The sequence below is a fragment of the Merops nubicus genome, unplaced genomic scaffold, assembly GCF_000691845.1.
Source record: "Merops nubicus isolate BGI_N331 unplaced genomic scaffold, ASM69184v1 scaffold13326, whole genome shotgun sequence".
Lineage (NCBI taxonomy): Eukaryota > Metazoa > Chordata > Aves > Coraciiformes > Meropidae > Merops > Merops nubicus.
This window is the reverse complement of record NW_008614411.1, coordinates 759-12,648: the sequence shown is the minus strand read 5'-3', so window position 1 is coordinate 12,648 and position 11,890 is coordinate 759. Positions and strand designations below refer to the sequence as shown.

The following is an 11,890-nucleotide window of genomic DNA, read 5'->3' as shown; positions in this document are numbered from 1 at the left end:
TGGCACAACATTTGTGCAGATGCCCAGATCACAACAGAAGAGAAGCAAAAGACTTTGCAGATGGTCAGCTGGGTTCATGTGCATGGTGTTTTTCATGTGTGCTATACTGACCTTACTACTGTCATAAGTGAAAAGTTGCTGAACCAGCAGTGAGTATGTGAAATGCTCAGCAGCTATCCAGAAAGTAAAAGAGTGAGCCTGACTTCTTCCCATCACAGAATTGTTTCATCTAGCTTAATGCAGCCAACCAGCCCTCCCTGTAGCTGTGAAATCACATCCAGCCACCCCTTAAATACAGCCTTTTTTTAAGAAATGAGAGGATGTGTAAGACATAAGATGTGAACATTAAAATAAAGAATTTCTTAATCCACAGCACCTATGGTTCATAATGTCTTGATGCTTTTCTGTTTGCATTTCCTCTTTCCTAAGAGACAAAGTTTGACATTGCTGTATTAGTGGAAGATGTAATAAGTCTGTTTTGTTTTTTTTTTTAAACCAAACAGAACAAAGACGACAAAAAGTTGAAGAATATCTATCAAGAAAAAAGACCTTTTCTGGTGTGCCCATTCAAGAAAACAAGGCACCTGGCAGGTAGTATTTCTGCTGTGGCTCACAGCCCTTTGGAAAGGTCTGTGGTTGGTGGGGAAGATGCAAATAGCAATTCTTGCTGAGAGCCTCCCCCAAAAGATGTGACCATGCAATGAGACTGGTGACTACAGGGACCTCCTGAAGTCTCAATGGGGAAATTAAATGGGGGGTCTTGCTTGCCACTCTGTGTACTTGAGGTGGTGTGGTTCCATGTTCAATGGCACAGTACTACAAATCTTAACAATGACTTTTGGTTATAAAATACATATAAATGATGAGGGTAAATATAACTTGTCAAAGGCTTGCTCTGTAGAGTGGGAAAAGGCATTTGCTTTCATGTTGTAGAAAGCTATCATGTGTTAGAAAATCAATGACAACTACTTTCATTGTAGCAATACTCTTAAATTAGCATTTGATTTAATTTGCTTTTCCTTGCTTTCAGTTTATTCCCTGGCTATTAAATTCCAGGGCTTTTCATAATCTTCCATTAACTCATTGTTCAGAGCCATCATGTTGGTGGGTATGACTAGTACTTTTATTTTGCAGAGATTTCCCTCTTGTGAAGCTATCACTGTTCCACACTGTTGGCCACCTCAAAGAAGGTTGCAATGAGTTGGGTGTCAGTCTTTTTTCTCAAGTAACAAGTAAGAGGAAATGGCCTCAAGTTGCACCAGGAGAGGATTAGGTTGGACATTAGGACAAATTTATTCACAGAAAGGTTTGACAAGCACTGGAACAGGCAGCCCAGGGAAGTGGTGGAGTCACCAGCCCTGGAGGTATCTAAAAAACTGTGTAGATGTGGTACTCAGTGACAGGGTTTCGTGGTGGACTTGGCAGTGTTAGGTTTATGATGGGACTTGATCTTAAATGTCTTTTCCAACATAAATGATTCTGTATCTTCTGATTAACAAGTATTCTGTAGTACAGGTGACATAAAGGTGATTGAAATACTGCAGAATGCAGTTTGACTCATGCTAAGTCACTAATTATCTTTATTTTCCCTACTGCACCTTCATTTTCAACTCACTTGGCTTCCAGAAGATCATCTGAGTTCTTGTTTGCTAACTGGAATGTTAATTTTCAGCCACATGCAGTAGTGCCACACGTTTCATATAATGCATTAGGAAACAGTTGAAGAATTTGAATTTGTGACTTCAAACTGAGATGTTTTTCTTCTGAGCTGTCAATATATTTTCATAGTTGCTAGGATACAGTACTGGTCTTGATGATTTTGTTAGTCACTGGTAGTCTGATGCCAGCTCTGGTGCCTGACTGCAGGTTTTGGAACCTGTCAGTCTGATAGGAACTTTGTATCCTTGTCCAGACTTGCCTCAAATGGCCTGTCCTCTAATGCACTCTCTACAGCTACCTGAAAGGAGGTTGTAGTGAGGTGAGTGTTGTCTCTTCTCCCAGGTTACTAGCAATAAGATGAGAGGAAATCATCTCAAGTTGGGCCAGGAGAGGTTTCAGTTGGCTAATATGAAGAATTTCTTTCCTGAAAGAGTGGTGAGGCATTGTCCCTGGAGATGTTAAAAAAATGTGTAGATGTGGCACTTGGGGACATGGTTTAATGACCATGGTAGTGTTGGGGTGAAGGCTGGATTTGATGATCTTAGAGGTCTTTTCCAACCTTAATGGTTCTGTGATTGCAGTAGCTGAGCCTCAACTCCTTGTGCTGCTCCCCATTCCACCTCAGCTGCAGCATTGAGGAACCAGACCTCCTGTAGAGATGCATCAGGCTGCACAGGCTGGTGCTCAGCCTTAAACATGAGAGTGGCACCTACAGTAAACTGGGTCTGTTCTCTTTCCTTCCCCTGCTAGCCACCTCTTTAAGGTGTAAGAAGGGGCAGTTGCTTAGGCATTTATTTTGTCTGGAGGAAGAGCACAGTGGAACAGAAACACTTCAGTGCAAAGTCACCAGCATACAGCCACTGGGACAACATGAACTTACTCTAAAAATAATTCTTCTGTTACATTGTGGGATGATTTCAGATGTCTTTTTTTTTTAAACAGTAGCAGAACTAGGAGAGCAACTAGCAGTAAACTGCAAGACAAAATACAGCTCTCAACATCTTCAAGGCCAGAAATGGTAAGTTTTTGACTGGTAAGCAGACACTGATGGCACTCTTTCTGTGGTTACAACATTCCTGTCATGGTTTAGGGTCAGGTAACAGATGCTGTAAAAGATGCTCTGTTAACTCCTCTCCCCCCAAAGGGGAACAGAAAGGCAATAAGGGAGAGAGACTTATCAACTAGAAAAAACAGCTTTTGTTTTTAATGAAAACAATACTACTACTACCTCCCCCCAAAGGGGAACAGAAAGGCAATAAGGGAGAGAGACTTATCAACTAGAAAAAACAGCTTTAATGAAAACAATAATACTACTACAAATAATAAAATGGAATATAGACAAGGCCAGTATGGAACCCAGCTACCCCCTGATGACAATACATCACCATCACCCCCAGTGCTGGGGAGCAGGCTCTGTGGAAAAGTCCCAGCCTGGACTTGGCAGCAGACAGCAACTGGGTCCAGGAGCTGGATTCTGGAACTTGGTTCAGGAACACACGGACAGGGATCAAAGGCAGGATGGATGGAGTCCTCCTTGCATGCCAGTCACTGCAGCAGCACGAAAGGGGAAGGAGGAAGGGCTTGACCCTTGTGATCCTTCAGCTTTACACTGAATGTGATGGATATGGGATGGAATACCCCACTGGTCAATTGAGGGTCAGTTATCCTGTCTGCTCCCCCCTCAGTGTGGTACACAGGATTTAGCAGTGACCTTGGTCTGCACACCAGTCCTTGGTAGTACATCTAAACATGGAGCATTATCACTGCTAGAATCAAACACATCTGTGAAAATATCCTGTCAACTTCAGAAAGTGCAGTTAGAGCTTTAGCTAAGAAGTAAAATCACTGAACAGGATTCCATCTGTTCTACCCCAAACCAGGACAATCCAACTCAAACTGCTTTTAAGTTATATGACTTCCAGAGCATGAGAAGTTTGCGAATGTAGTTTGTTCTTAGTTTATTCAGTGACTGCTCACCTATGGTTTTTGGAGAGGTTACAGTGTGTAATGGATCATATTCAGTTTGCACCTCATTGGAGAGGGGGCTAGAGAGGATACTGTTATTGCTGAAATAATGGTTACATTTTAACTTTTCTTGACACTCCCAGAACTTTTTTGATATATTTTCAGTCTTCAGGGAAGTTTTTTTAAAAATCTGAGCAAGGTCTTCTGTCAGAGTAGACAATTCATAGAATGGCTTATGTTGGGAGGGACCCTAGAAATCATCTAATCCAACCCCCTGCCATGGGCAGGGACACCTCTCAACTAGACCAGGCTGCTCAAGGCCTCACCCCGCCCGGCCTTGAACACCCCCCCGGGGGAGCCTGGCCTTGAACACCCCCAGGGAGGGGCACCCACAGCCTCTCTGGGCAATCTATCCCAGAGTCTCACCACCCTCCTACTGAAGAACTTTTCCCTAAGATCTTGTCTGAACCTGCTCTCCTTCAGTTTAAAACCATTTCCCCCTGTCCTGTTGCAGGACACTCTTGTGAAAAGTCCCTCTCCAGAGTACAGTTCTTCTATTTTACTGTTACTTGGAGGGGAAAGGAAAAAAAAACAACCAACCAAAAACCCTAACAGAAGTAACTGTTGAATGTGTGTGGCTTTTCAGTTGTGATGCTGGCAAATCAAATGTAATCAGAAATAGGTGATAATACCTTATTGGAGTGCAAGGGAATGTTTTGTACCACTTTTCCAGAATTAAGATGCCTATAGTTGTGTTGCTAAGAAGTTGCAAAATACAGATTCTTTTCCATACCTGTTCTCAGGGAAAGCTGAAGAAGAAAAGACACAAAATCTATGTTCATGTTAGATGGTTTTGAGTTTGGGTTCCAAAAGATCTGCGAGACCTGAGGTTATATGAGGAGGAAAGCAAAAAACCTTAAGACTCCAAAACTGATTGTTGAGGATGGGAAGAAACTGCAAAAGAAAGAACAACAGTTCTTTAGAAATTTTCTGAATGGAGGAGGTATTTTGCTCTGTGTTAGTGTCTTGTGTGATTTCAAAGTTGAGTTAAATTACATACCTTCCTGAAATAACAGCCCTTCTGCTCAAGCTCCAGTTATTGATTTGGCTAAATCTGACTTCTAAGCCTGAGTGACAGACCAGGAAAATTACAGATTTTCCTGCACAGATTACCAGATGTGGTGTAATTTCCCAACAGTTCAAAGATATCTTCCTTGAAGGAAAAGAGCATCAGCTTCTGCAGACCTCCATGTGTCATTCAGATGTTTCTCCTGCCTTTTGATCAAGACTTTACTCACTACCTTATGTTGGCAGGCTACCCACACTAAGCAGAGGAATGGTGCTGCCATTGAGTGGTGGGACAGGCTATCTGGTGTACTGATTTTGACTATATACAGCTTAAAGCAAGTTTCTACTTTAGGACTCTCCTTTTAAGGTGATTTTTGGCAGTTAAAAGCCAGTAGTTGCTTTGAGAGTTTTGTTTCTGGAAGAGTGTAACCTTCAGGTTAGGCCTTCTTACTTCCAAGGCAGAGTTTAAACAGTCCTTATTTGATTTTGGGGTTTTTTTATGTGAATTCTGCAATAATAGTTGACAAATATTCTTCAGTATATGCACAGTACTTTTGTAGGTACTTTTAAAGTGGCATTTACTGTTAATCACTTTAGTCCCATAAATGAGTGAAAGGCTTTTTGGATACAAGTAACACACAGCATAAATGTACTTTTAACATCTCCATGAATATAATTTTTATTTCAGGAAAATAAAGAGAATGCTAATAACCTGTCATGGGATGAATCAAGTGGAACCTCAGAAAAAAAAGCTATTTTAAAGTCTTCCACAATTGTGCTAACAAATTCCATATCGGGCAGAAACTATAATCCTGAAGATCAAGCTTCCAAGGATGAAGTAATTGAAATAAAACCTAATGTGTCACTTAGCAGGTCTTTCTTGCAAATAAAAAGCATAAAAGAGAAGCAACTGATTGCAGAAAAACAAAATTCAAGTCTTGGTCCACCAAAGAAACCAGTGCCTGGTACATATCGTGGCAGAGTTATCCAGTCCAAGATAAACTCCTTCCGAAAACCTCCAGAAAGTGAGGGGGAAAAGAGTTCTTTGCTTGACAAGAAGCTTCTTCCTTCTGCCACCAAAAGGGCAGTAACTTCTTTGCCCACGAGCAGCTGTACTGTAGTTCTGAAGACCACCAAAGTCACAAACTACTCGAGTTCTGTGAAACCAAATGGTGTCCGCCCAGTCCAGAGCAAACCATCTGGCAGAGCTGCTGTTAACTTACAGTCCAGGCTGAAGAAATGTCAACCAACATCTGCTGTGGCACCAAAGAGAGTAACAGTTGAAAAAACAATTGGTGGAAGGACACCACAGCCACTGAAGGCTGCTTCTAACAGTTTGGACCACAGAGTACCAGGAGTGAAGAAAAGGGCAGATTTTTGTGAAGATGCAAGACCAGAAACTCCAGGAAAACCAGTTTCTGTTGTTCCTGGAACAAAGTCAGGACAGAATTCTAAAACTAATGGAAACAGAAATCAGCAGAAGAGAGAAGGTAAATTAATTACTCACTGTCATAGCTTGATCTTGGAAGGTACTCAGACCTTCTTTTCAAGAATATCTATTTTGATCTATTTCATGCTATAGATGTGTTTGAACTTGACATGAAGGGGCAGCAGACTAAAACTGTGGACTTAATAGAGGGAAATTTGGATTCAGACTAAGTGCAGCAGCTCTTCAGGCTTACAGTTTGTCCTGGGTGGTTATAAATAGAAAATATATATTGCTGACTGATAAGGTTGTTCTGGGCTGCTCGTCATATTTTGTGTCTTCAGAGACAGTTTCCTAGTTTGAAGTGGGACTAGGATAGAGGTGGCACAGATGAATAAATTGGAAGCATTTTTACCCTCTCTTGGAAAAAAGGGGCTTGTAGCCCAAGTCTCTTGCTGCTGCTGGAAAGTGTTCTGGCCCTATAGATACCTAAAACAGATGATAGGCATGGTTCTGAAAATTCCATGTGGGTCTAAGTGGCAGCTGTATTCATTTAGAATTAAAGGGAGAGGACTTGAGGACTATCTGGAAAGTGTGACTGTGTGTGACGTGCCCTAGTTAGTGGCAATATAAAAAAATGAAAAAACCAATCTGTCACTTCAGCTAATCATATTCTTAAATGCAGGGCTCGCCTGGATGAATGGAGGGCATCTCGAGGAAAAGTTTTGAGGAGACCTCCCATATCTGTGTTTCTGGGATCCCAGCCAAGAACTGCAGAACAAGAACTATCTTTTGGTGATTCCTTCCAGCACATATCACAGAGTGAAGAGCTCGACAAGACTCTTGCAGGATGTCTGCAGTTAGTGGAGCAGGTATTCAGTCCCCTGCCTACCAAGTTCTAAGCATGTAGGTCCCTACAACACACAAGTCCTGTGGGCATGCTGGACCTGTGAATGAGATGCAGAGGGACTAATTGCTCCCCAGGTTAAGGAATAACTTAGCTTTTTTCCTGAAACCTCAAGAAATTAGGTCTCACTTGAGCTTCACTAACTTACTGAACTATGCAGTAAGATTAGGCAATAATGGTAGAATAATAAAGTAGAAAAGTGATAATGTAACGAGAGTAGCTATGAAATTGTTCTAAACCAAGCTTGCATTTGCAGAAACTTGACCAGACTTCTGAAAAAGTTTAAGTAGTTCTGAAGATGTCCCTTCTTACAATGCTGTGCAAATCATTCTCCTTTGGAAGAACAGGTGAATGGTAATTCTTGTGCTCCAGTTCATAGTTCAGTCTTGGAAATAATGTGGCATCTGCAACTTTTAGGGTTATGCTCCAAACATTCACTGCATTTAAATCTCTGCTCTTGTGCTGACTTTAGGGATGTCAAGGTGATGAAGTACGTGCCATGCTGGAAGATCTGACCCACAGGATTCCTGGGGCTAAAAAGCTTGCCAAATATTGGGTCTGCTGGATGCGTCTCGAGCAGATGGGCCCTCCTGAAAAGGTTATTGCTGTCTTTGAGGAGGCCATTTTGGCAGGAGCAACGGTGAGCAGCTTCTCCTGAAGCTTGAGATTAACAAATACAAAAGCATGAAAGGATGGTCTGGAAAATACAACTACTTCTGATCTTAATAAATCCTTCTGTAGTAGAAGGAGAGCCATGTGACCTACCTGAACATAAAAAAATAAGGATTTGGGTTGCTCTGTAAATGCTGTAGATGCTACTTTCAAGAAGAAAGGTTTAGGATCATCAAAATACCATATGATGTTCCATGTAGAAGAAATTAAGGACCGAGACTTCTAGTACCACTAGAAACTCAAAACAGAACTTGACCTTTATTGATGGACTTAATACCTGTGTTTTAATAGCAATAAGATTTCAGGGCATCAAAAACAGCCTTAGTGCACCAAATACAGAAATATTTTTTGGGGGGGGTTGGACTAGATGAGCTTTTGAGGTCCCTTCCAACTCAAAGCATTCTATGATTCTAAAATGCAGGATTCACTTGTGTCCTGACATATGTCTGTACAGCATTAAATAGAGGGTTTGTAACATGAACATCATGTTGCCTGTGCCACTTTCCCTGTAGCTGTTTGTTGTACCAAGTAACAGTTGGTATATGATGATGCTTCATTTTGGAATTATTTTTTTAATACAACTTTTTTTTTTCCAGCCTAAAGATGAACTACGACACACACTAATAGATGCTATGAAAAACACTGAAAGCCTCTTTAAGGCTGAGGATGGTAAGTCTGAGCACTCTCTTCTAGTTAAATGGGTGGCTTGACAGGCAACATGAGCTGTTCAAATTATTTGTGCCTATACTGAATTCTGTTTCATGGAAACGTCTCTGTAATTATTTTGTACTCTCTTTGACAACAACCTTGATTAAACTAATACTTTACAATTGTGGACATGTTCAAATGAGTAGTGGAGATGCTTTCATATCCAAACTTTCTGCTTAAATTCTATCAAAGCAATGTTGTCCAGCTATTTTAGCCTGATAATCAAGGAGTAAAGACATTCTTGTGAGCTAAAAACCAGTTGCCTCTGATACAAACTCCTTCACTAGCAGATGAATAGTGTCAGTTAAAGGTGGTCAGTACTCCAGTTGTGGAAGCACATTAGCCATGTACATTCCTGTTCAATATAACACAGCTTGACAAGTACTTGATCCCAGAAACTGACTGAAATACTTGTTCAGAGCTGCCGCACTTGGGAGGGAAGAGAATGACTTCTGAGGATGTACTTAGCCTGGGTTTTCAAGTTGCAGATTCTTGAAGGTGGCTAAAACTATTAGTAAGTTAAATTGCTGTGTCTCCAACTCAAGACATACTTAACTTTTATTCTGTAAAGCTCTAAGATTTCAGAGATCTCTCTAAAATGTTAACTTCTCTTTACTTGTAACAAATCACAGCTGTACTTTCTTCATTATTTCAATTTTAGGGGGAACTGTGACAGAAGCTCACTTAAGTGAGGGAATTGAAGTCAGCAAGGAGCCAAATTCATGTACAGAGCAGGTTCAGGAGGCCTTCAATGATCTTGGCTATAATGATGACCAAAAAGCAGAGAGTGATGAGAAGAAGGCAGAGACAGGGGCTAGCACTGAAGTGATAAAAAAGGAAGAAATGGATATAGAGTTAAAACCAAGAGAAGAGACCTTGCCAAAGAAGAACAAAAAGCACAAGACTAAAGACCGTACAAAAAAGAAAGGAAAATATGAAAAAGAAGAGCAGGATGAGGATGGGGTAAAAGCTACAGCCCCAGCAGTTCATTCTCCTGTGAGGGATAATGATGCATCCTCTTCAGTGAGATATAATCCATCTACCACACCATGCTTGGAAAGGTAGGATTACTTCAGGTAACTATGGAAAGTTTGCAGCATCTGGGACAACAGTAATGCTTGTGTCCTGGTGAAGCAGGGAGGCCCTGAATTTGTCAACATCTAGTTAAAAGCTGTCAAGGGCTTTTTTTTAATTGCTTCCTCTTCAGAAATAAGGCTTTTAAAATAAATTCCTTTATTTATTCAAACTGGTTTGCTTTTTGAATCATAGAATCACTGTGGTTAGAAAGGACTTCCAGGATCATCAAGTCCAACCTCCATCCCAACATCTCCTTAACCACTAGACCATAGCCTCAAGTGCTGCATCTACTTGTTTTTTGAACCCCTCCAGGGATGGTGACTCCACCACCTCCCTGGGCAGCCCATTCCAGTGCCTCACCACTCTCCCAGTGAAAAAATTCTTCCTCATATCCAACTGAAACCTCCCCTGGTACAACTTGAGGCCATTTTCCTTCATCCTATCCTCAGTAATTTGGGAGAAGAGACCAACACCAGCCTCACTACAACCTCCTTTTAGGTAGTTGTAGAGAGCAATAAGGTCAGCTGGTCCTCATGAGCCCTCTTTACCAGCCTCCTTGCACCTCTCTGGACCCACTTCAGCATCTCAATGTCTTTCTTGTACTGAGGTGCCCAGAACTGGACACAGCACTCAAGGTGTGGTCTCATGAGTGCCAAGTCCAGGGGCACAATCACCTCCCTACTACTGGTCACACAATTTCTGATCCAGGCCAGGATGCCATTGGCCTTTCTGGGCACACTGCTGGCTCATGTTCAGCCAGCTGTCCACCAACACCCCCAGGTCCTTTTCCTCCAGGCACTTTCCAGCCACTCCTCCCCAAGCCTGGAGCAGTGCCTGAGGTTGTTGTGACCCAAGTGCAGGACCCAGCACTTGGCCTTGTTAAACCTCATCCAGTTGACCTCAGACCATTGCTCCAGCTTTTCCAAATTCCTCTGCAGAGCCTTCCTACCCTCAAGCAGATTGACACTCCTGCTTAAATTCATGTCAGAATGAATGCCTCATTACAGAGTAATCAAACCTCTTTGTGGTAGAGACATAAACTTCAGGTACAGGATCCCCTCCCACAGCCCACACTGCAGCAGCAGTTCTACACTGAGTGAGGTAAAGAGCAATTAGGTGTCTGCAGTCCCTTTTTCAAATGTAGATGTGGTTGTGTGTCATACAGCACAGAAGTGAACAATGTGTAACTGTCCTGTAAAGATCATCTGTTTTGTATCTTGAGGCAAAAATACATAGGCATTAATCTCAGAAGAAAACAGATAACATTTAATTTTTCATTTTTTTGCCACAAAATTTCTTCTAAGATAGCAGACAGGAAAGTTATGCTCAGCTTTGGCATCTGATGAAGCTGAACTGGCAGCTGTCCACTGCAGGAAGAGCAGTTTCCCTCTGATGGGATGGGGGAGAATCTCCCTTTGGAAACTCTTTTTCAGGAGGTTTTCCAGATGAAAATATTCTGCCCAAGGAACTCCTGGCAGCTGTCCACTGCAGGAAGAGCAGTTTCCCTCTGATGGGATGGGGGAGAATCTCCCTTTGGAAACTCTTTTTCAGGAGGTTTTCCAGATGAAAATATTCTGCCCAAGAAAAGAGTTGTACATCTGGTTTTAACTGTATGAATGGTAAAGGACCTGTTTCCACTACTTTGGCTAAGGGAATGGTAAAGAGTTGAATAGGAATCATGACTTGCTGTTTCTGCTAGATTCTACAGAGGTAATTTGTATGATGGTGTGCCTGTGTTTAGTAATTTTATGTAGTTGCTTTTTTCTGTTCCAAAGTGTGAAGATGCATGGTGAGGCAAATGACCTGAAAATCATCACCCCTCTGCGATATTCTCAGCGCATTCGGGAGAAGATGTGCAAGCTGGTGGGGGATCATGTTAAAGATCAAGATCCATGTGTCTCCTCGTGTGAAGAGCTTCAAGAAATGGAATCAAATGCCACTGCGTTGATCCACAAACAGAGCAATGAAGTCAAAGAAACAAGTGCTGAAGTAGAAGAGTAAAAAGTAGCATTAATGCTACACAGAGGTTAAAGATTGGATCTTTTCTGAAGAGTTGGGGAGTGTTTTTAGCAGCTTTGAGAGAGGATCTGTCTAAAACTTGTATGAATGGCTTAAGATAAAATTTGAATGCCTGAGTCACTAAACTTAATGTATGTTTTCTGCCTTTTCAAATTTGGTACATCTGGTGTGTTGTAGTACTTATAAATATCAGTGTCTTCATGTTAAATATGATTCATTAAATATTAAGGACTAGGTTTAACATTTCATAGTACATATTGATTGCAGTATATTACTAGTACCTACTGATTTCCTGTTGCAATTCCTATAAAATCTTTAGAATTGCACCATCTTTTAGTTTAAGAAAGAAATAATATAGGCATATCAATAGGGCAATGTCTACTATAGCA

At 41.4% G+C, this 11,890-nt stretch overlaps 1 protein-coding gene across 1 annotated transcript; it reads left to right on the top strand.

Annotated features, from left to right (window-relative positions):
* Positions 1 to 503: 503 nt before the first annotated feature.
* On the top strand, positions 504 to 11,483 carry CKAP2 (cytoskeleton associated protein 2; the record flags this gene model as incomplete). Its single annotated transcript, XM_008942227.1, is given in 9 exon segments — positions 504 to 591; positions 2,602 to 2,677; positions 5,381 to 6,155; positions 6,158 to 6,182; positions 6,804 to 6,990; positions 7,498 to 7,665; positions 8,294 to 8,366; positions 9,067 to 9,466; positions 11,258 to 11,483. Coding segments are annotated over 9 exon segments (2,018 nt in total), but the record flags the coding sequence as incomplete, so codon positions are not given.
* Between the last annotated feature and the right edge of the window lie 407 nt (positions 11,484 to 11,890).